This window comes from Heterodontus francisci, chromosome 10 (assembly GCF_036365525.1).
Source record: "Heterodontus francisci isolate sHetFra1 chromosome 10, sHetFra1.hap1, whole genome shotgun sequence".
Lineage (NCBI taxonomy): Eukaryota > Metazoa > Chordata > Chondrichthyes > Heterodontiformes > Heterodontidae > Heterodontus > Heterodontus francisci.
In genome coordinates, this window is record NC_090380.1 from 89,492,460 (window position 1) to 89,518,185 (window position 25,726).

Consider the following 25,726-nt stretch of genomic DNA (forward strand, 5'->3'; position numbering starts at 1 on the left):
ATATTGATGGATGGAGCATTTCTGACATCCTGCCCCATGATGTTCGTTTTCTTGAGGCTGATGGTTAGGCCAAATTCATTGCAGGCAGACGCAAACCTGTCGATGAGACTCTGCAGGCATTCTTCAGTGTGAGATGTTAAAGCAGCATCGTCAGCAAAGAGGAGTTCTCTGATGAGGACTTTCCGTACTTTGGACTTCGCTCTTAGACGGGCAAGGTTGAACAACCTGCCCCCTGATCTTGTGTGGAGGAAAATTCCTTCTTCAGAGGATTTGAACGCATGTGAAAGCAGCAGGGAGAAGAAAATCCCAAAAAGTGTGGGTGCGAGAACACAGCCCTGTTTCACACCACTCAGGATAGGAAAGGGCTCTGATGAGGAGCCACCATGTTGAATTGTGCCTTTCATATTGTCATGGAATGAGGTGATGATACTTAGTAGCTTTGGTGGACATCCGATCTTTTCTAGTAGTCTGAAGAGACCACGTCTGCTGACGAGGTCAAAGGCTTTGGTGAGATCAATGAAAGCAATGTAGAGGGGCATCTGTTGTTCACGGCATTTCTCCTGTATCTGACGAAGGGAGAACAGCATGTCAATAGTCGATCTCTCTGCACGAAAGCCACACTGTGCCTCAGGGTAGACGCGCTCGGCCAGCTTCAGGAGCCTGTTCAGAGCCACTCGAGCAAAGACTTTCCCCACTATGCTGAGCAGGGAGATTCCACGGTAGTTGTTGCAGTCACCGCGGTCACCTTTGTTTTTATAGAGGGTGATGATGTTGGCATCGCGCATGTCCTGGGGTACTGCTCCCTCGTCCCAGCACAGGCATAGCAGTTCATGTAGTGCTGAGAGTATAGCAGGCTTGGCACTCTTGATTATTTCAGGGGTAATGCTGTCCTTCCCAGGGGCTTTTCCGCTGGCTAGGGAATCAATGGCATCACTGAGTTCCGATTTGGTTGGCTGTATGTCCAGCTCATCCATGACTGGTAGAGGCTGGGCTGCATTGAGGGCAGTCTCAGTGACAGCATTCTCCCTGGAGTACAGTTCTAGGTAGTGCTCAACCCAGCGGTCCATCTGTTTGCGTTGGTCAGTGATTATGTCCCCCGATTTAGATTTGAGGGGGGTGATCTTCTTGATGGTTGGCCCAAGAGCTCTCTTCATGCCATCATACATTCCTCTGATGTTTCCGGTGTCTGAGGCCAGCTGAATATGACTGCATAGGTGTTGCCAGTAGTCGTTTGCGCAACGCCTAGCTGTTCTTTGTGCAGTACTTCTGGCTGCTTTAAGTGCTGCGGATGTCAAATCGCTGGGGGCTTTCTTGTAGTTCAAAAGTGCAATGCGCTTAGCGGCTATGACAGGTTCCAGCTCTTCATTATGAGATTGAAACCAGTCTGCATTTCTCTTCGCACTTTTGCCGTAGGTGGTCAAAGCTGACTCATAGATGGCGTCTCTGATGTGGGCCCACTTGGTCTCAGCATCCCCTGTGGGAGTGTTTTGAAGGGCTGTTACAAGTGAATTTAGAAATTTTTGTAACAGCTGTGGGTGAGAAATTCTGCTCGTGTTGATGCGCGGGTGGCCCTTCTGCTTGGAATGATGCAACTTCTTTGGTCTGAGTCTAACCTTGCTGCACACCAGGGAGTGGTCGGTGTCGCAGTCCGCACTGTGGAAGCTGCGTGTGATTTGAACACTGTTTAAGGCGGCTCGCCTTGTGACAATGAGGTCTAGCTGGTGCCAACGACGTGATCTTGGGTGCCTCCATGAAACCTGGTGACAGGGTTTAGTGTGAAAGAACGAGTTGGTGATGCAGAGGTTATGATAGGTACACAACTCAAGCAGTCTCTGCCCATTCTCATTCATCCTTCCAACGCCATAGCGCCCAAGGCAGGAGGGCCATGAGTCATGGTCGGCCCCAACCCTGGCATTAAAGTCCCCCAGCAGGAATAGGTGTTCGGTGTTGGGGATGCTGCTAATGATGTTATGGAGTTGTTCATAGAACTGGTCTTTAGCTTCAGGTGCGGAACAGAGTGTTGGAGCATAGATGCTGAGTAGGTGTACTGGACCAGAGGTGGTGAGCAGTCGGATGGACAGTATGCGTTCCGAGCCATTTGAGGGATCTCACTGTACTAAATATGACCTGTGAGTGCTTGATATGAAAATTTATACCTGAAATAGGAAATATTCATTCTCAGGATTAACATCTGTGACCATGTCCACAAAAATTTGAGAGAGAAATGTGGAAATGGTATAAATTTACAGACCTCAGATTAGGAAAGGCTCCTCAAAGTTCAGCACTCCTTAAGCCACCCTACGAATCAGTCATTTTGCAGCCAGTTCTGCAAACCCAGGAATGATAATTAGTGATAGTAGCAGACAAACAAAACATTTTGTATAGCAATCCTGTTTCAGCTTTCGTAATGCAGGCATTAAGCTGTTTATTTTGAATTGATTAATGCCTCTTCTAAAATAGCAGACAAAGGAATGTAATAAAAATGCTTGTTGAAGAGGTATTTTTGTTTAATGAAAATATTAACTTTCCCACTAAGTTCAAGAAGCAAGTTAGCAATAAAAGTTCATAAGACAGTTTATACAACATAGTTTTAGCACATATGAACAGTGAATGATGATTAGCTACAATTTTTTAAAATTTGGCTTGTGGTATGCACCGTATTAAATGGCTTATTAAGTTGTTATTTTGACATTGTAAACCATGCAATATAATTGTCAAAGTGCATTACACCACTCACTGCCATGATGCTCTGGACCTCTGTGATCAGTATTAGGAAATACCCACTAGGTATGTAATTTGAAGCCGGACAGTTAATTCAATTCTGAAGCACTTGTTTAGTGTTAAATGGTCTCTCGAGGCAAAGAAAAAGGGCTACACTGCATTGTTTTCAAATGACCTGGAATGAGTCATCTCTTGCTGCTACACTGCTAGTAAATTTTAACAAGAAGCCATGAGGAACACTACAAGCAGACACAAAATTTCTATAAGTAGAACTTTTACAAGCTACAAATAATATACAAATAAGACATTGTGGCGGAGAGCTCTACAGAAATATTGCAATCTTCAGGATCAAAGATCTCCCTTTGACAAATAATTGTCTTTGGCAAAAAATGATTTCAATTAAAAATTAAATTTAAAAAAATATATATTATGTTCAGAAACATCTAATAAAAACACCTCAAATTTATGATACAGACTGATAGATTCTCCTGTCGCTTCGATGGATGAATTTTCAGCAAGAAGACTGTCTAGCTTGATGTAGCCTCATATGTGAAGTTAAACCAAATCTTAATTTTCAGATCCAAATGCCCATACTACATAAGAAATCACTATTGGAGGCGTGGGTGAAGGCACTGGCTCTTCAGCACACTCGCTTGTCCTGTCACAACCTGACTCTGTTCTCCTCAAATGTTGAGATTGCACGATGACAGAGACTACTCCATTTGGATCTGTTTTTTTCCCATGTATTTGGAGTCCAAATTACAGGCTCTGAGATTGGTTTGTAGAATGTCTTTGTATCTAGGTTTGGGACGCCCTATGGTGCGGGTTCTTGTGCTCATCTGGCTATAGAATTCTGCCTTTAGTACGCGGGAATCCTCCATGCAAGCCACACGGCCAACCCAGCAAAGTTGAGCTCTGATGAGCATGCTCTCGATATCAAGAATGCAGCACCTTGCAAGAACTTCGGTGTTCAGAATTTTGTTCTGCTGCTTGATGTTGCAGATAGATCTCAAGCAGAGAAGGTGGAATGCAGCTAGTTGCTTTATGTGACGCCAGTAGGTTGTCCATGTCTCACAGCCATAGAGAAGCAATGTGAGAACCACTGCCTCATAGACTTTGATTTTTGTTTTGAGACAGACTCCACGCTCTTTCCAAAGCCTGTGGATGAGCTTGCTGAATGCTGCGCTTGCTTTCGCCAGGTGATAGGCGGTTTCATCCTCCATCGTGGTGTTGGAGAGGATATTCCCAAGATAGCAAAACTTCTGAACTCAGTTGAGGGGTGCACTGTTAATTGTAACTTTGGGATCTTGGGGTTTGTGGCTGGGGACAGGTTAGTACAGGATTTCTGCCTTTTTCAAAGTTATTGTAAGGCTGAAGTGTTCTGAGGCTTGCGCAAAGCGGTCAACAAGCAGCTGGATGTCCTCCGGAGTGTGTGCTATGAGAGCACAATCGTCAGCAAACAAGAGACAGACGCTGGTTCCAAAAATTCCTAAGTCCAGCTGAAATGGAGTAGTCTCTGTCATCAGGCAATCTCAACATTTGAGAAGAACAGAGTCAGGTCGCTACAGGACAAGCGAGCGTACTGAAGAGCCAGTCCAGCTGAAAAGAATGAAAGGAGACTTGGGCAGTCAGTCAACTAGGTCTGTGAAAGAAGCATAGTCCTGTGGTGGGAGAGGTTCTTACTCGAAAAGTCTGGGCTTGAAAAACCTATCAGGATCAGAAGGCTGACCAGGAAAAGTTCAGAGCCCGTTAATAGACATAATGTATTGTATTTTTAAAATTAATTTTCTTGTTCACAAGGAGGGTTCTTTAATTAGTTTAATGAAGGTGAGATTGGATTGCAGCTTAATTGCTATCTGTAAAATGAAACTTAATGATTTGCATCTGTGTTTTTGTCTGCTTTTGGTAAGATTGGAGAAGTGCAGCGGGCACATGTGAGGGACAGAATATCCAGTTCAGATCACAAGCGAGTTGTTTTGTTACATCTCTGAGTTCTTCCATAATTAGGCGGTACAAGCACACTCGGATCACTTGCAGAGTGACTAGCACCGCTGTACTTCAGAGAATAAGTACAGGAAAATCCACAGTTTGTCAGAGTGCATCTAGTGGTGTGAGAGTCCATTCCATATATTGCAATTCTGTGACCTCCCTCTGACCTGGTATACTTTGTTGGGGTCAACGCCAGGTGTATTCTGGCACTTATACCAGGATATTGGGTCCATGGATTTTCAGAGCCACTTTTATTTGCTTAAATAGGTGGAGTTAGTAAAATTGGCAGATCTCAATTTCTTTTCCTTCCTCCTAGACTGGTGAAACTGTGAAGTCCCTTAAGAGTCAGTTATTGGCAACAAGAAACATATTTTTAAAAATCAGCAGTCTCTAGACATCATTACAAACAAAATTGTACCCTGGACACTATTTTTGCTTTCTTGAACCACAGTCACATGTTCTGTGTTGCTGTGGGAACTGTTTAAACTATGTTCAATATTTCTCACAAAGAAACATAGAGCTCACTTCCAAGTACTCTCCCCCACCCATTGCAAATAAAGGTCACTCCCAGTAAGTGAGGCCTCCAACAGACTGCAGTCAATGAGTCATGCTCCAGAAATGCTTGTACCTTCTGGATGCAAATACTCACCAGACAAAAACTCATCAAGTCTGCAGGATGACAGAACTGCTCTGTGAAAGACTCTGTTCAGACACACACTAGTTTGACAATCCCTGGATCTAATTTATGAACTCGCAATGCATTTTTCTGTTTATTGTTAAGTTGTTAAAAATGTTCCTTTAAAAGCTTAATTCCTGCAAATGGCTTACCTGGAATTTTGAGAAATATGATTTCTTTAAAAAATGTAGTACTATTGTCCTGCATTTTCTGTATATACACAACAGCAGCATTTCATTATTCAAACCAATATACTGTAATACTAAAACAAAAGCAAAATACTACAGATGCTGGAAATCTGAAATACAAACAGAAAGTGCTGTTCTGACAAAAGGTCACTGGCCTGAAACATTAACTCTGCTTCTCTCTCCACAGATGCTGCCAGACCTGCTGAGTATTTCCAGTACTTTCTGATTTTATTGCAATAATACTAAAATTGGATAACAGCAAAAAAAGTCACATTCCCATTTACTTATGATAGAAATAAACAGAATAACTGTCTGTAGACTGTTACATTCTAGTGCTCTAACCCACGATATATCAAATTTTAAATTTTCATCCTTCCACGATTTTGTTCCATCTTACCGACACAACCTCCCACAGGCTTACTTCTATTCCCACAGTCTCCGGTCTTCTGGCTCTGGCCTTTTGTGGATTCGCCCCTCATTTTGACCCACTTCAGTGATCTGCTCTCTGGAGCTCCCTCTCAAAGCCCCTCCACTTCTCTCTCCTCCTCTAAAAAACACATTTTCCTCCAAGGTTTGGGTCACTCTCCATATTAATATATAACACAGATGATAATTTTTAAATAAAAAATTATGACATTGAGCAAGTTAGGTAACACTCAGCAGTTTATCATTGCAATTCTGCATTGCATGATTTTAATACATTCCAATTTTTTTAATTCTTCAGATTCATCATAACCTCAACATCTCATTTCTCGCCAAACTGAAGTTCAACACTATATCCTCTCTATGTCAAACCACATACTTACACATCCCCACTTATGTCTCGGCTTACCTGCTACTGAAACTCTCATCCATGCCTTTATGTCACCTTCAGACATGACTCGTCCAATGCCCTCCTTGCTGGCCTCCCATCCTTCACCCTCTGTGAATTTCAACTCATCCAAAATTCTGCTCCCTGCATCCTGTTCTGCACCAAGTCCTTCACACCCATCACCCATCCTCGTTGACCTACATTGCTCCTAGTCCGCCAATCCCTTAAATTTAAAATTCTTGTCCTTCTATTTAAACCCCTCCATGGCTTTGCCTCTACCTATCTCTGTAATCCTCCAGCTCTACAACCCTGCTCTCTGAGCATCTTACATTGAAGAGTGTGCCTGTGCTGTCCAATAGCTAACTGTATGATAGTGTAATCTAAGGTTGACTGGATATTATATCTTTTGCATAGGTCTTCATGCACACTACTTAAATCTGACTGAAACACTTTAGTAAGATGAGGTCAGGCAGGAAATGTTAAGCTATTTTATTTTATGAACAGCAAGTGAACAAATAGTAACAGATGTAATTAAATCTTACCTTGATTCAACTAACTACAGAACTTTCCTAAAATTACAAGAAAAATAATAATATACTGACTATCACCTGTTAGCATCATAGAAGGCAGCCATTTGGCCCATTGTGGCTCTGCGGGCTCTCTGCAAGAGCAACTCAGCTAGACCCCCCCGCCTTTTCCCCGTAACCCTGCAAATCTTCTCTTCAGATAGTTATCCAATTCCTTTTGAAAGCCATGATTGAATCCGCCTCCACCGCACTCTCAGGCAGTGCATTCCAGATCCTAACTACAAGCTGTGTAAAAAAGATTTTCTTCATGTCGCCTCTGGTTCTTTTGTCAGTCACTTTAAATCAATGTCCTCTGGTTCTCGGCCCTTCCACCAATGGGAGCAGTTTCTCCCTATCCAGACCTCTCATGATTTTGAACACCTCTATCAAATCTCCTCTCAACCTCTCTTCTTTAAGGAGAACTACCCCAGCTTCTCCAGCCTATCCTGGTAACTGAGGTCCCTCATCCTTGGAACCATTCTCATAAATCTTTTCTGCGCCATCCAATGCCTTTATATCCAATGTGGTGCCAAGAATTGGACACAATATTCTAGTTGACGCCAAACCAGTGTTTTAGAAAGGTTCACCATAACTTTTGTGCTTTTGTATACTCTATGCCTCTATTTATAAAGCTGAAGATCCTGTATTCCTTATTCACCACGTTCTCAACCTAACCTGTCATCTTCCACAATTTGTGCACATATACCCCCAGGCCCCTCTGCTCTTGCACCACCTTTAGAATTGTATCATTTATTTTATATTGCCTTTCCTTGTTCCTCCTACCAAAATGAATCATTTCACACTTCACTTAGTATGCTTACTTAATTTTTGCTGGTCCACCTTTTGATGCTAACCACCTATGGGCTTGGGATGAATAAACCTCCCTTCATTAGGCCAGGCTTCCTCCCTAACTGACTGACTGACTGCTCGGTGTGTTTTTTCCCCTTTATCCTCAGAATAGACGCAAGATGTGGAAGGGTGGGACTTTCCATGTGTCGGGATGCGCCATTAAATCTGTCAACCAAACCAACTACCCATTTCCCATAAATACATTCTCAGGAAGAGGGAGACAGTGGTGTAGTGGTAATGTAACAGGACTAGTAATACAGAGGTCCAGGTTAATGCCCTGGGGAAATAGGTTCAAATCCCACCATGGCAGCTGGTGGAATTTAAATTCAATTAATAAAAAAACCTGGAATTGAAAGCTAGGCTCATGAAACTATCAATTGTCATAAAAACCCAACCGATTCACTAATGTGCTTTTGCTGGTCCACCTTTTGATGCTAACAACCTTTGGGAAGGAAATCTGGGGTCCTTACCTGGTCTGACCTACATGTGGCTCCAGACCCACAGCAATGTGGTTGACTCTTAACTGCCCTCTGAAATGACCTAGCAAGCCACTCAGTTCAGGGGCTATTACGGATGGGCAACAAATGCTGGCCTTGCCAGCGACGCCCACATCCTATGAAAGAATAAAAAGGAAACTTACGATGTGCTTACATGAAAATAAACATAACAACCGCGTCCTTCCCCCGCCATCAAATAAAACAAAGTAGCTGTGAATATTTAATGCAATCTCTAAACCAATTCTTGTTCAGACTCCTCCTTTGAATCCTAAACTACACTTCCCCAGCTCTACAGATTCAACCCTGTGAGAGCTGCAATTAACTCAATTGCAATCTTAACATAAAATTACACCATCATCATCCCCAGGCAGTAGACAGGAATCTCAAAACTTAACAAATGCTATCTAACTGAAAGTTGTTGTAAAGTTCAACCGTTGATGAATAATCATAGTCATTAATGAATTCTCAATCTTTTTTAAATTCAACCTAATATAATCCACTTTTTTTTGTAAGAGTGAACCTTCCATTTCAAGCTTTTACTTACTGTCAAACCTCCACTTGTGGTCTTTACAATAAGTTTGTATGGCATGGTTACATGCTGAACTAAACTTGCTGAGCCACTAAAATAAAAGCAAAATACTGCAGATGCTGGAAATCTGAAATAAAAGCAATAAGTGCTGGAAATACTCAGCCGGTCTGGCAGTATCTGTGGAGAGAGAAGCAAAGTTAACGTTTCAGGTCCGTGACCTTTCATTTGCTTCTCTCTCCGCAGATGCTGCCAGACTGGCTGAGTACTTCCAGCACTTTTTGTTTTTATTGCTGAGCCACTGTTTGTATTGGAAAATAAAATATATGGTCTTTTCAGGCGATAAGAAGCAAATGCTTTGCTAAGAAATTATATGTTCTTTTCAAATGCTATAATACTTTTGTGTGACAATTACATTCCTACCATCATGTAACTGAAATCTGTGTGACAATTTTTTTTTAAATTGTAATGCTTTGTGTACTTTGAGACCCTGGCAATATGATAAGGCATGATATGAATTCAAGCATTTAATTTTCTATGTCCTATTATTTAGCTGACAAATAACAGGGGATTGAATCTTTGACAAATTGAATCAGTAAGTCAAGGGAAACCAAACTGCAAAACAGAGTATATGAAAAATGAAGCTTTGTCAGCAAGAAAGGGTTTAACGTTTTTTGTCAAACAAGAATTCAATTTTATAACTTTCAACTTTCATTTTTGCAATCGCTCCAATGAGGTTTCTCATACAGACCTCCTAAAAGCAAAGATCTAATGTGCTAAAAGGGACTTCAGACATTAAAAACTAACAATACTTATGACATTACCCTACAGATGGAAATTAGAATATATACAAACATGACTAAAAATAATGAAACTATTTTTCCACTAATAGTTGTCAAGGGCCATAAATAATCATTTCCTATTTAAGATCACAAACTGGCTACATTTCACCGAGATACTCCATGTTCCACATTTCAGTGCTGTTTTTGGAATCAACTTGTACATGTTGGCTCAATATCCCAGTATTGCGTCCGCATGTTCAAACAGATTCTAAAAATATTGCAGTATTGGAAATTATTCCCTAATTAAATATGGTCAATTCATGCAGTTTTTTTTTTGTTGCTGTGTGGTAAAGCACAATCTTCTTTCCTGTTACCATCATCAGTCTGGAAAATTAAAACATTACTTTCATGAGACTGTCACAGAGAATCAAATGGCATGAAGCAAATAAGGGAGAATGAAAGTGGGGTAAAGAACTAAATCAACAAGTGTCGCTAAGGGATAGTGAGACATTGATCTGTCCTTAGCCCACCAAGTGCTTCAGTAAGGTCTGCTTTCTAAAGACTGGAAGAGTGCACATGAAGGCATGTACAAAGAAAGCAATATCCATTTCAGATCACGATGGGGGTGCCAGGGCAGGGGGGTTACGATTGCCAATCTCCAGGGTTACGCTATTGCTTAACTAGATATTAAAAGCAGACTCTTGAATTTAAGGTGCTTCGGCCTTTACAGGAGTAACTAGCACTCCATTAGCTGACAGAATAAAGTGGACCCGAAATTTGTAACATGGGCTAAAGCTATTTCCATTGGTCAGTGAGTCAATAAATTCAAGATCACCATGAAATAAATGAAGTGAGAGTTTGTCAGAACCTTTTAATAATAGATTATTAGGGTGTCCTACCAGAAATAGTGGTGAAAGCAAAATACAGAATAATTATTAAAAAAGGAAAGTGGATAAATATTTGAAAAAGAAAACAGTTAAATGGCAGTAGGGCAGTGAAACATGACTAGATGGGTAGTTCTTTAAGAGATTTGCCAAAGGTGCAACTCTCTGAATGGCTTCCTTCCAGGCTGCAAAATTCCTTGATTCTATCTACTAAGTCACCAGGAGACATTTATCTTCTTGTTTTTCTTCACATTACCATTAGATATGGGTTATCAGAGTCCTGCTGAATTTGCAGACTTGCATCTGGTTCCCAACACTTTGAAATTTTAGAAAGTTAAGCACTATGACAGGAGGACAATACTGCATCACTCACGCATGTTCACATAGGTGATCATCTCTCAAAAGTTTTACATTGGCAAAATTCAAATGGGATGCCCAGAACTGGAAAATCACACTGATATTCATTTGTTTCAGTTAGCATTATTTACTTTTTAATTTTGATCTTCAGCAACAGAGCAACTTGTGAATGGGATGACAGTTTTATTCTATGGTGATGACACATAGCTTCTTTGGGCCAACCGTCAAGAAGATTGCCCCCCTCAAATCTAAATCAGGGGACACAATAACTGACCAACGCAAGCAAATGGACCGCTGGGTGAAGCACTATCTAGAACTGTACTCCAGGGAAAATGTTGTCACTGAGACCGCCCTCAATGCAACCCTGTCTCTGCCAGCCATGGATGAGCTGGACGTACAGCCAACAAAATCGGAACTCAGTGATGCCATTGATTCTCTAGCCAGTGGAAAAGCCCCTGGGAAGGACGGCATTACCCCTGAAATCATCAAGAGTGCCAAGCCTGCTATACTTTCAGCTCTGCACGAACTGCTTTGCCTGTGCTGGGATGAGGGAGCAGTACCACAGGACATGCACGATGCCAATATCATCACCCTCTATAAGAACAAGGGTGACCACGGTGACTGCACCAACTACCGCGGAATCTCCCTGCTCAGCATAGTGGGGAAAGTCTTCGTTCGTGTCGCTTTAAACAGGCTCCAGAAGCTGGCTGAGCGTGTCTATCCTGAGGCACAGTGTGGCTTTCGAGCAGAGAGATCCACCATTGACATGCTGTTCTCCCTTCGCCAGCTACAGGAGAAATGCCGTGAACGACAGATGCCTCTCTACGTTGCTTTCATTGATCTCACCAAAGCCTTTGACCTCGCCAGCTGAAGTGGTCTCTTCAGACTACTAGAAAAGATCAGATGTCCACCAAAGCTACTAAGTATCATCAGCTCATTCCATGACAATATGAAAGGCACAATTCAGCATAGCGGCGCCTCATCAGAACCCTTTCCAATCCTGAGTGGCATGAAACAGGGCTGTGTTCTCGCACCTGCACTGTTTGGGATCTTCTTCTCCCAGCTGCTCTCACATGCATTCAAGCCCTCAGAAGAAGGAATTTTCCTCCACACAAGATCAGGTGGCAGGTTGTTCAACCTTGCCCGTCTAAAAGCGAAGACCAAAGTACGGAAAGTCCTCATCAGGGAACTCCTCTTTGCTGACGATGCTGCATTAACATCTCACACTGAAGAGTGTCTGCAGAGACTCATCGACAGGTTTGCGGCTGCCTGCAATGAGTTTGGACTAACCATCAGCCTCAAGAAAACGAACATCATGGGACAGGACGTCAGAAATGCCCCATCTATCAATATCGGCGACCACACTCAGGAAGTGGTTCAAGAGTTCACCTACCAGGGCTCAACTATCACCAGTAACCTGTCTCTCGATACAGAATTAAACAAGCGCATGGGAAAGGCTTCCTCTGCTATGTCCAGACTGGCCAAGAGAGTGTGGGAAAATGGCGCACTGACACAGAACACAAAAGTCCAAGTGTATCAAGCCTGTGCCCTCAGTACCTTGCTCTACGGCAGCGAGGCCTGGACAACGTACGTCAGTCAAGAGCGACGTCGCAATTCATTTCATCTTCGCTGCCTCCGGAGAATCCTTGGCATCAGGTGGCAGAACCGTATCTCCAACACAGAAGTCCTTGAGGCGGCCAACATCCCCAGCATATGCACCCTACTAAGCCAGCGGCGCCTGAGATGGCTTGGCCATGTGAGCCGCATGGAAGATGGCAGGATCCCCAAGGACACATTATACAGCGAGCTCGTCACTGGTACCAGACCCACCGGCCGTCCATGGCTCCGCTTTAAAGACGTCTGCAAACGCGACATGATGTCCTGTGACATTGATCGCAAGTCGTGGGAGTCAGTTGCCAGCGATCGCCAGAGCTGGCGGGCAACCACAAAGGCGGGGCTAAAGTGTGGCAAGTCGAAGAGACTTAGCAGTTGGCAGGAAAAAAGACAGAAGTGCAAGGGGAGAGCCAACTGTGTAACAGCCCCGACAACCAATTTTATCTGCAGCACCTGTGGAAGAGTCTGTCACTCTAGAATTGGCCTTTATAGCCACTCCAGGCGCTGCTGCACAAACCATTGACCACCTCCAGGCGCTTACCTATTGTCTCTCGAGACAAGGAAGCCAAAGAAGAAGAAGAAGATGACACATAGCTTCTTTGATGCAATTTTTCTACTTGTCTGTTTAATTGTTAACATGGTTTTCATTTAACTGAGTTTATAATATATATTACAAAAAAGGATGAGTCATAGGATTGCAACTTAATTTTGACCTTCAGAGGTTATCCATATACCACGAGAGTCAATCTCAGGCTAATGTAATTTCAACTGCAATTAATTCCAGCATTTTTCCACTCCCAAATATCTATTAAGGGTGCTTAATCTGTAGGGTAATCTTCCTTCTTTGAATGAAAACACACCCCACATATTGAAAAATTAAACCCAGATGACTAGATGTTAACTCTTAAGACAATTTGATACAGATGACATTATAATGCTACCCCTCGGACATTCCTTCCCAGTTCATGTGGACACCTTTTCGAGGTTGTGCACCAGTGGTGCATTTTTATTAGATAAAAACCAAGCAGAAAAAAAATAGCAACTAACAATTGCACAGCTATTCAGAGAAGTTTCACAAAAATGAACTCTCAGCTGGATGGGTGTGGCTTTGTAGAGGATGTTGTCTTTGGTAGAATAAAGACCAAAAAGAAGCATTTTAATACTATATACATTCAAAGGGAACAAAATACCTACTTAAGTCACAATAAATATAATACAGTAACATAACTAATTACAACAAATGTCTTTGAAAGGAACTTTTCCATTCAAATTTCAACAGCATCAGAGACTGACTGAACATAACCTGGGAAGAGGTGGAAAGCCACACACTACACAAAACACCTCAATATGAAACAGAGGTTCCAAGCTATAGTTCAAGTTTGACTGATTAATCCAAACAACAATGGAGATGCTGTCTTACAGTATCCCTGAAAAAGTTGATTTTGATTTTGTAGAACATCCTTTAGGTTCACCTGCAGTTTGCTTACCTGTAAAGGTAATGTAAAATGCATCCATTACACATTTTTCTAAGATTATTTAGATAAGGTATTAACAATGTAAGTGCACCAGATTTTGCTTAGACATGACATGATCAGATGCACATGTGCCATAAGAGCAAGAAGCTTTTTCTCAGAGTGGGGGATTCAAATACTAGGGGTCACGAGTTCAAAGTGAGAGGGGAAAAGTTTAGGGGGGATATGCGTGGAAAGTTCTTTACGCAGAGGGTGGTGGGTGCCTGGAACGCGTTGCCAGCGGAGGTGGTAGATGCGAACACGATAGCGTCTTTTAAGATGTATCTAGACAGATACATGAATGGGCAGGAAGCAAAGAGATACAGACCCTTAGAAAATAGGCGACATGTTTAGGTAGAGGATCTGGATCGGCGCAGGCTTGGAGGGCCGAAGGGCCTGTTCCTGTGCTGTAATTTTCTTTTAAGAGAAAAAAGCATTGTTGGAGGTTTGAGAAAGACTTTTGTTCTGTCAATAGAACTGGTCAGAGCCCCTTCAGCATCCAATTAATAGAAATTTTGCTTCTGATCAGACTCGTGAAGGAAGGAACAGTAATTTCCTGCTCAAAATGCAATCAGGGAGTACCTCAGGCAGGAATTTTGTATATAGTTGAGGGACCACACAACTCTCAAGCCATATTTGATACGGCTGGTCAATAATGAGCACCTGAAGTTTGTTAAATTGTCTAGCTAAACTAAGCTCCAACTGGAGAGATGTTTCAATGTGAAAAAAGTTCACAACAACACATGAACTCACAAGGCGAAGCACTGCTTATGCAATAGTGGATTTAGGTCCCAAGCAGAAGTTAGACTCACAAACCCACTTTACAAAGTAGAATATGACAATATGTTTTCCCAGACACCCTTCTGGATATTGAGAAGGTTGCCATGGTTACATTTTCTTGAATACAACTTAGCTTTAAACTGTAGTTACCAAATATTGAAGGCATTCTAAAATGTGAACAAACTTTAAAATATATTATTGTAGTGAGTACACCAGAAAGTGTGCATGTGTGGTGACAGCATGCAGATCATACGCAGCTGACACCAAGCCGAAGTAGATCAACAGCACTCACTGGAACTAACGTCCCTTCACTTCTCCAAACTGACTAGTGAAGTCCCAGATTTTGTTCACTGGTAAGCCCTTCCTTTGGCTGATCCTAATTGCCCTTAACTAGAGTAAAATTTGAATTACTGAGAAATGGAAGCCCTTCCTGCCTGACACTTTTCGTGATTTCATTTTTTCTTCATGGAAAGGATTTGGAATTGTGTTATATTTAAAAGATGTGTTTTTGAAAAAAAAAGTGAATTTGCAAAGGGAAAGCCATAGGCTACAGACATTTAAGATGTGTGCTGAAACCCCAGACATGTGAAACCACTCAGCTCACAGTCTGCTTCAAACTTATACAATAAAAGTCAATTGTCTCATTTCAGGTCTGTTAGCAAGGACAGCCTCCATTCATTTGAGAATAGCAGAACATGTCCTTTTTAAAATTCATACCACATGGGGGTTGGCAAGGTAGTTGGTTTCACTGACAAGCCTAGTAGCAAATTAGTACAGGAAGTCAGTATGTCACTCCCCTTGGCTGCAGACACAAAGGGTCAAAGGGTTACATTAGCAGACAGGTTTTAAGGAAGAAACTCAAGAACAAAACCCGAGGCCTGGAATTGGAAGCTAAATAAAATGCAAAAGATCAGTTTAACAGTTAGAAGTAGTCTGAAAGAATGATCATGCCAAAGACAAGTAAGTAAGCCAATGGATGACATGGTTTATTAATATTTCCATATCTGAGGAGAAAAGCAAGACTTGGCTAAGCAATTGGAATTTACTGTTACTCCATGTGTTCACTTCCTGTCCGTCGGTTTGTATCTGGCCTCATCATATCTGTTTCAGTCCGTCTTTAAAGAGACTGGAGAGGCCACATAAGGAACATGTGAATAATATGATATCCTGTTAGCATGTCGTCACCAGTGCTATCAAGCGGCACTAGCTCAGCAATAATCTGCTCACTGATGCTCAGTTTGGGATCCGCCAGGGCCACTCAGCTCCTGACCTCATTACTGCCTTGGTCCAAACATGGACAAAAAGAGCTGAATTCCAGAGGTGCGGTGAGTGACTGCCCTTGACATCTAGGCAACATTTGACCGAGTATGGCATCAAGGAGCCCTTGCAAAACTGGAGTCAATGGGAATCAGGGGGAAAACACTCCACAGGTTGGAGTCATTCCTAGCACAAAGGAAGATGGTTGTGATTGTTGGAGGTCAATCATCTCAATCCCTGGACATCACTGCAGGCGTTCCTCAGGGTAGTGTCCTAGGCCCAACCATCTTCAGCTGCTTCATCAATGACCTTCCCTCCATCATGAGGTCAGAAGTAGGGATGTTCACTGATGATTGCACAATGTTCAGGACCATTTGCAACTCCTCAGATATTGAAGCAGCCCATGTCCATATGCAGCAAGACCTGGACAGCATCCAGGCTTGGGCTGATAAGTGGCAAGTAACATTTGTGCCACACAAGTGCCAGACAATGACCATCTCCAACAAGACAGAATCTAACTATCTGCCCTTGACGTTCAATGGTTTTCCATCACTGTATCCCCCACGATTAACATCCTGGGGGTCACCATTGACCAGAAACTGAACTGAACCAGCCACATAAATGCTGTGGCTACAAGAGCAAGTCAGAGGCTGGGAATTCTGCAGCAAGTAACTCACCTCTTGTCTCCCCAAAGCCTGTCCACCATCTACAAGGCACGTGTCAGGAGTGTGCTGGAATACTCACTTGCCTGGATGGGTGCAATTCCAACAATACTCAAGATGCTCGACACCATCCAGGACAAAGCAGCCTGCTTGATTTGCGCCCCATCCACCACCTTCAACATTCACTCCCACCAACGCACAGTGGCAGCAGTGTGTACCACATACAAGATGCACTGCAGCAACTCACCAGGGCTCCTATGACAGTACCTTCCAAACCCACAACCTCTACCACCTAGAAGGACAAGGGCAGCAGATGCATGGGAACACCACCACCTGCAAGTTCCCATCCAAGCCACACACCATACTGACTTGGCACTATATCGCCCATTCCTTCACTGTCTCTGGGTCAAAATCCTGGAACTCCCTTCCTAACAGCACTGTGGGTATACCTATACCCCAGGCGGCTTCACGGCGGGAGCGTCATCATGTGACTTTGCACTTTCACATATAAAGGAGTAGAAAGTTTGCATGCAGTACATCTGCAGCCAAATACATTCATCTGGAGGCATTTCCCCTACAGACTGATGCCTTTGACAGTTCTGAGCCTTATTTTGGACCACCTGCTTGTGCCACCCTCTCACTCTCCGTCAGCTTGAACAGCTCTCACCTTTCCCAGCGGGCCTGCCTGCTGACCCTCCCTTCAGCCCCCTCCGATTGGCCCTTCCTTGTCTGTGTACCGCCCGCCATCCCTAATTGGATGGCAAAGGCGGAGACGCCCTACTATTTGGCTGCCTCCCATAAAATTAAGCCGCCAGGCGCGCTACCAAAATGCACAGGCTCAGGACCCGAAAATGGTCCCAATGTTGGGTTCCCGACCCCATGGGAAAATGTAGCCCAATACTGTTGCCATTTTGTTACTTTTGATTAGAGTATCACTTCTGTCAATGTATAATGGGCCCACATTCCCCATTTACGACTCCTCTTCACACGTTTAAAGAGAGTCGTAAATGTTAGCTTTGATCCCTGGAAAGATTTTTCCATATTTACTTTCTGCATCTCCTGATAATTGCTTTGTATCCTCCTGTTCCTTTTAATAACTCTCCCAGTCGACTGGATTTCTTTGCATTTGTGTAAGCCTTTTCTTTTAGCTTGATATTGTATCGAAACTCAGTTGTTGACCATGGTTGCTTAACTACACAAGTTAAGCTTTTTCCTTTTAGGCGTTTTCTATTAGATTAACTACTTTTTAAAAATTCTTCTCACTGCTTGTAGTTTTATCAGTTAACAGTTCAGTCCAGTTTACCGTGGTCAGTTTATGTCCCTTTGACGTTTACCTTACTTAAATTTAAAAAAAACGATGACTTCTCAGTATCAAATTCAATCATATCACAGTTGCTGCTCGCAGATGTTCCCTTACCGTCAGATTGTTAGTTACTTATGTTTTCATACACATCTAGTTACTTATGTTTTCATACACATCACTAATTCTAGTATGGCCTGTTCCCTTGTTGACTCTAAAAACATATTGATCCAGAAAACTGTTCCGAATAGACTCTAGAAATTTGTGCCCTTGTGACTTGCCGTTTAGCTTCTTCCCATCTCTCTGAAAGTTGAAATAATCCATTATAACCACAATGTTTTTTCTTCATGCTTCTGTGATCTCTGTTTATATATTCTACCATTACATCATTCCAACAGGCAACTTTCACCAGAATTTTACATCCTTTGCTGCTCCTTAATTTTACCCAAACTGTTTCTACTGCCCCCTACAGCAATCCCTCCTTTCTCCTGCTATAATTATGTCTTTTATCAATATTGCTTCTCCTTCTCCTTTCTAAAGATCTTATAGCCTGCAAAATTTAGCTCCCAGTCATGCCCAGCTTATAGTCAGGTCTCTAATGGTGAACTACATCATACCCTTGAAACTGACTTTGTGCTTCAAACTTGCTTGTTTTAATCCTTCTGCTATGCGAAGTGCACAGATCCCACCGTGCCCAAGTAGATAACACAGGAACATAGGAACAGCACTAGGCCATCTAGCCGCTCAAGTCTTTTCCAACATTCAATGAGATCGTCGCTGTTCTGCGACCTAACGTCAGGGGTTGATAATGTTGAAGTGAACAAACAACCCTTCTTGTCCTTACAGTCACACTCACACGCACACCAAGATTTAACATGGCCAATCTGACCCAAAATGGATTTCAATCAGATTTTAGAAGTTAGTGTGAAACCAGCAAAGTTTTGCAAATTATATGTGAAACTGGAGGATTTGCTATGCTCGGAGCATTCCTAATGAACCAACTCAATACATCTACTTGGTGTGTGTCAATTACATGAACTACTGTGATCCAATGTGGTCCATTTATATGGCAGCACAAACTGATTCCCAACAACTGTTTCTTGTATTTACAAAACAAATGCAAGTCTTTGTCCCAACTCATAGAATATTTTTATCTGCAGTTCCGCAGTACCTAGAAGCGCCAAGGGTTTTACAAAACTTTCTCATTTGTGGTTTTCTTGAGGGAGTAATAAAGTGAAAGGAAAAAGCTGTACATACATTACACCATTTGTACCTTCCTGAAACAAATATCAAATAGGAAAATAACTAGTCAGCTAATAGTTCCTCTAAGAATAAAGGAAATGATCTAATGTAAGGCAACTTAATTTAAATGGACAAGAACATGGAACCTCGTTACAACGCACCATTGCAGGATGTGGCAGACAAGTTGAGACAAATTCTCAACCACAGACAGTACAACACAACCAACAGTGGGCAGCTCTGGATGCTGACAGGCTTTGCGCTGCCAGTTTTAACATTGTACGGCACGGAATGAAATAATGAAAAGCAGTAATAGCCTGATTCCCACAAAGGGAGATAAATTCCAGAACAATTCCCTCCCTCTCCTTCTCCTTATTCTCCCTTTTTCTCTGAAAGTATTGAATCATGCTCGGGCATAATTCCGTGAGTGCCTGCTAGTGCCTTGTCCAAATGGCCATTTTAAAAAATCTAAAGCTGCACAATTTGCGTAGAAAGGCTGTTTAACCACGGGTCACATTACACAACATGATTTTAAATTAACTGAATATATGATGTTCTAGCTACATTGGAAACTACAGTTCCCAACCCTCCCGCTTTTGGCCAGAGTCAAAGAGAATAGGCGATTGGTCTCCCGAGTGCTTCTGCTGACAACTATGGAGAAATGGCCCCGTATTCATTGCAATCCATGACAGCCAGGGGAATTGCACGTCAGTTTGTGTTATTAAAGCCCTCTTGGTGTCTTCGCTAATCGGAATGCATCACTTCATTACTGGTTGTGGGGATGATGGCATCGGGGTCAAAACGAAAACCGCCTGAAAACTCCACGTGTCTGGAGAGAGAGAAATACAAATCGAGGGAGTAGTTTACTGTTGTAATGTAGGAAATGCTTGCACAGCAAACTACCACAAACAGCAATGAGATAATGACTGAATTTTTTTTGTTGCAGTCATTATCCTCAATACTGTAGAAAGTCACAGAAATGGTCTTTACTTAAATATTACTTATCCTTGAATCTTTCTATTCTTGTTTGTACTTTGATTTATAAATTGTTATTCCTGTCACTACAAAAACAAAAAGTCAAATATTGTATTCAGGTCTTGATACTAATAAACAAGGTCAACTAAGGCAAATGCAATAACATTTGCAAAAGGTGGGCAAATGTTGCATGATCAAATGTCATGTGATTAAATATTACGATGCATCACATGATTGAATCTCCAGGAATAAATAAACCAGAGTTGGCATTTCTAGTGGAAACTGCCAATCAACATAAAGTGGTTGTACCAGCAGTTAGGCCCTAAAGCCACACTGTAAGACTGCTTCTTCAAGGGGTTCTGTAATACAGAGCTAACAAAGTATCATTCCCAAACCTACTCTTGGAGAGGAACCATTTCCCGTTCTTATTCCATGCATTCCTATTCTTAGGCAAAGCTTTAAAACTAAGACAGTTCTGAAAAGCTGGCATGGTGGTACAAAGTCACACTGGTATAGTGTCATGTAATAATTATTGTATAATAACATGCCAAATGAATGTTCAGATTCTTCTACTGAAGAATCTAAGTGATTCTAAGTGCAAGAGTCTGTCACTCTAGAATTGGCCTTTATAGCCACTCCAGGCGCTGCTTCACAAACCGCTGACCACCGCTATGCGCTTACCCATTGTCTCTCGAGACAAGGAGGCCAAAGAAAGATCAAATTCCAACATGCAGAATACTGCTAAGGTTGAAAACAGAAGAGAAGGTAAATCAGGAGGTAGTACAAGGTGAGGCCAAGTTTGGGTTTTAAAAGCCGCAAGATTGTTGAAAAGAGGGAAAGACATAGGCAAGTAAGGAGTTCCGCAGTTTTAAGGTCTTGAAAGAATGAGTTAGAAAGGCAAACAGTGCAATGAATTATAATTGAACTGCAACAAGGATGCAGGGAGAAACAAGAGCTTTGGATGCAGCATATTTGTCTAAGATGAAGAAAAGGTGAAAGTTCAGAAATGAATAAGTAATACTAAGTATTAGCCTTGTGTTTACAAATGGTGAAAAGCAATATTCCCTCTAATTTTTCTTTGCTGTGCGCAGCCTGTTTGTTACAATACGCTGTCCCGTTAAGATTGCTGCGCGACCACACATGCTCACATCTTAAAGGGAATGTTGGTTGTACATGGCCTGATTTTTCCTTGTTTGGTACTTCCGGATTGTTGGGCGGCTGTGCACCCACGCAGTTTAGGGGGAACATTAGTGGGAAGGAACGGAGTTATCAAAGTTGTTATTTAAAACAGTGCAATTAAAAATTACGCTGAAAATACATTGCACATATTGCATACTTCCCTCTGTCATTCCTCCTTTTCAACAATTTTTAGGCTTTTAAACCCCAAACTTGGCCTCATCTTGAACGACATCCTTATTTACTGCTCCACTGCTATTTTCAACCTTAGCAGTATTCTGCACGTTATGCTTTGGTCCAAATTTAAATTTTTCAATAGAAGAATCTGAACATTTGTCTGACATGTTATTATCCAACAATTACATGATACCATAGCAATGTGACTTTGTATACTGTGCCAGTTTTTCAGAACTGTCTTCACATGGCAAGCGTCCCTACAAAAGTGATGAGTATGAAATTATCTGATGTCTCAGTTTTCAAGCATTCTATATTATGTAAATCTTCCAAGCATGTGAAAACATACCTACAAATTTTAAAAGACATCATTTAAAAAGCCACTAAAGTTGAACTTCAACAGTCCAAACTCAATATTTGACTTCCCTAATAAACAGAATTCTTCAGCTTTAGAGTCATTTACGGCACAAAGGAGGCCATTCAGCCCATCGAGTCGATGTTGGCTCTGCATAAAGCAGTCCAGTCAATTCCATTCCCCTGTTCTATTCCCCTAGCTCTGCAAGTTTATTTCCTTCAAGTACCCATCCAATTTCTTTTTGAAATCATTGTGTCCGCTTCCACCGCCCATGTGGGCAGCGAGTTCTAGGTCATTATCACTCACTGTGTAAAAATGTTCTTCCTCACATTTCCCCTGCATCTCTCACCTAAAACTTTCAATTTGTGTCCCCCAGTCATTGTACCACCAGCTGATAGGAACAGTTTTCTTTATCTACCTTATCCAAACCTGTCATAATCTCCCCTCAATCTTCTTTGCTCCAAGGAAAACAACTCCAGCTTCTCCAACCTAACATTGTAGCTAAAATCCCTCATCCTTGGAACCATTCTGGTAAATCTCCTCTGCACCCTCTCAAGGTTCCTCACATCGTTCATAAAGTGTGATGACCAGAACTGGATGCAATACTCCAGTTGTGGCCTAACCAGAGCTTGTATAAGGTTTTTTTAATCCATTCATGGGATGTGGGCATCGCTGCCTAAGCCAGCATTTATTGCCCATCCCTAATTGCCCTTGATAAGGTGGTAGTGAGCTGTCTTCATGAACTGCTGCAGTCATTGGGATGTAGGTCCCCAACGGTGCTGTTAGGAAGGGAGTTTCAGGATTCTGACCCAGTGACAGTGAAGGCATGTTCCAAGTCAGGATGGTGTGTAGCTTGGAGGGGAACTTGCAGGTGGTGGCATTCCCATGCGTCTGCTGCCCTTGTACTAGGTGGTAGAGGTCATAGGTTTGGAAGCTGCTGTCAAAGGAGCCTTGGTGAGTTGCTGCAGTGCATCTTGTATGGTACACACTGCTGCCACTGTGCACCTGTGGTGAAGGGATTGAATGTTGAAGGTGGTGGATGAGGTGCCAATCCAGCGGGCTGCTTTGTCCTGGATGGTGTCATGCTTCTTGAGTGTTGTTGGAGCTGCACTTATCCAGGCAAGTGGAGAGTATTCCATCACACTCTTGCCTTGTGCCTTGTTCAGCATAACGTCCCTGCTTTTGTACTCATTACATCTATTTATGAAGCCCAAGATCCCATATGCTTTACTGACCACTCTCTCAACATGTCCTGCTACCTTTGAAGATCTATGCACATGCACCTACAGGGCCCTCTATTCCTGTACACTCTTTCGGACTGTGCCATTAAGTCTATATGCTGTCTCCCCATCCCTTCTGCCAAAATGCATCCCCTCACACTTCTCTGTACTAAATTCCATTTGCCACTAGTCTGGCCATTCTGATTGCCTAGTTATATCCTGTTGTAGTCGATTTGTATCATCCTCACTATGTGCCACTCCTCCAAGTTTGATATCATTGGCAAATTTTGAAACGTTACTTTCTATTTATTCATATCATTTATATATTATATCAAAAAAGCAGTCGTCCCTGAACTGACCCTTGGGGAACACCACTGTCTACCATTTTCCAGTCTGAAAAATAACCATTTACCAAAAATTGCTGTTTTCTACCCTTAAGCCAATTTTTTTTTATCCAAGCTGACACTGACCCTTCTATTCCATGAGCCTCAATTTTGTTAACCAGCCTTTTATGTGATACTTCGTTAAATGCTATCTTAAAAGCCATATAAACAACATCCATTGCAATTTCCTTCAACAACCTTCTCGGATACCTGATCAAAAAATTCAATTACATTAGTTCAGCACGATCTGTCTTTTACAAACCTGTGCTGGCTATCCAGTTATAGAATACAAAAGCAGGGATGTAATGCTGGAACTGTAAAGAAAAAAACACTGGTTAGGCCACAGCTGGAGTATTGCATACAGTTCTGGTCACCACATTACAGGAAGGACATAATTGCCATGGAGAGAGTACAGAGGAGATTAACAAGAATGTTGCCAGAGCTTGAAAATTGCAGCTATGAGGAAAGATTGGATAGGCTAGGGTTGTTTTCCTTAGAACAGAGGAGGCTGAGGGGTGACTTAATTGAGGTGTACAAAATTGAGGGGCCTAGAGTAGACAGGAAGGTCAATTACCGGAGGCATAGATTTAAGGTGGAGCCCTTGGAGCCCAGGGTCATTGCCCGAAAGGTGGACTGATACACCGCACCAAACAACATGAAAAAAGGAAAGAAGGTACCAGCCCTTCGCTTTGCAAGCTGGAACGTCAGAACTATGTGTCCTGGCCTGTCGGAAGACCTTACACAAATCAACGATTCTCGGAAGACCGCCATCATTAACAACGAGCTCAGTAGACTCAATGTGGACATTGCAGCACTTCAGGAGACTCGCCTCCCCGCGAGTGGCTCTCTAGCAGAGCAAGACTACACCTTCTTCTGGCAGGGCAGGGATCCTGAAGAACCAAGACAGCATGGAGTGGGCTTCGCCATCAGAAACTCCTTGCTCAGCATGATAGAGCCTCCCTCAAATGGCTCGGAACGCATACTGTCCATCCGACTGCTCACCACCTCTGGTCCAGTACACCTACTCAGCATCTATGCTCCAACACTCTGTTCCGCACCTGAAGCTAAAGACCAGTTCTATGAACAACTCCATAACATCATTAGCAGCATCCCCAACACCGAACACCTATTCCTGCTGGGGGACTTTAATGCCAGGGTTGGGGCCGACCATGACTCATGGCCCTCCTGCCTTGGGCGCTATGGCGTTGGAAGGATGAATGAGAACGGGCAGAGACTGCTTGAGTTGTGTACCTATCATAACCTCTGCATCACCAACTCGTTCTTTCACACTAAACCCTGTCACCAGGTTTCATGGAGGCACCCAAGATCACGTCGTTGGCACCAGCTAGACCTCATTGTCACAAGGCGAGCCGCCTTAAACAGTGTTCAAATCACACGCAGCTTCCACAGTGCGGACTGCGACACCGACCACTCCCTGGTGTGCAGCAAGGTTAGACTCAGACCAAAGAAGTTGCATCATTCCAAGCAGAAGGGCCACCCGCGCATCAACACGAGCAGAATTTCTCACCCACAGCTGTTACAAAAATTTCTAAATTCACTTGTAACAGCCCTTCAAAACACTCCCACAGGGGATGCTGAGACCAAGTGGGCCCACATCAGAGACGCCATCTATGAGTCAGCTTTGACCACCTACGGCAAAAGTGCGAAGAGAAATGCAGACTGGTTTCAATCTCATAATGAAGAGCTGGAACCTGTCATAGCCGCTAAGCGCATTGCACTTTTGAACTACAAGAAAGCCCCCAGCGATTTAACATCCGCAGCACTTAAAGCAGCCAGAAGTACTGCACAAAGAACAGCTAGGCGTTGCGCAAACGACTACTGGCAACACCTATGCAGTCATATTCAGCTGGCCTCAGACACCGGAAACATCAGAGGAATGTATGATGGCATGAAGAGAGCTCTTGGGCCAACCATCAAGAAGATCACCCCCCTCAAATCTAAATCGGGGGACATAATCACTGACCAACGCAAACAGATGGACCGCTGGGTTGAGCACTACCTAGAACTGTACTCCAGGGAGAATGCTGTCACTGAGACTGCCCTCAATGCAGCCCAGCCTCTACCAGTCATGGATGAGCTGGACATACAGCCAACCAAATCGGAACTCAGTGATGCCATTGATTCCCTAGCCAGCGGAAAAGCCCCTGGGAAGGACAGCATTACCCCTGAAATAATCAAGAGTGCCAAGCCTGCTATACTCTCAGCACTACATG

At 42.8% G+C, this 25,726-nt stretch overlaps 2 protein-coding genes across 10 annotated transcripts in view; one reads left to right on the forward strand and one right to left on the reverse strand.

Moving 5' to 3' along the window:
* Positions 1-25,726, reverse strand: part of cmss1 (cms1 ribosomal small subunit homolog) — a 346,949-nt gene that overhangs the window by 224,745 nt on the left and 96,478 nt on the right. For 3 of the 6 annotated variants that reach the window (XM_068041009.1, XM_068041011.1, XM_068041010.1), the window contains exon 2: positions 8,271-8,413. The exons of the other annotated variants lie outside the window; for them this stretch is intronic. In XM_068041009.1, the coding sequence (XP_067897110.1) occupies positions 8,271-8,413 (143 nt within the window). The remainder of the gene's footprint in view (positions 1-8,270; positions 8,414-25,726) is intronic. 6 annotated transcript variants of the gene reach the window in all.
* The window catches only part of filip1l (filamin A interacting protein 1-like), a 175,180-nt gene that overhangs the window by 68,420 nt on the left and 81,034 nt on the right, over positions 1-25,726 (forward strand). The gene's annotated exons all lie outside the window — the stretch shown is intronic.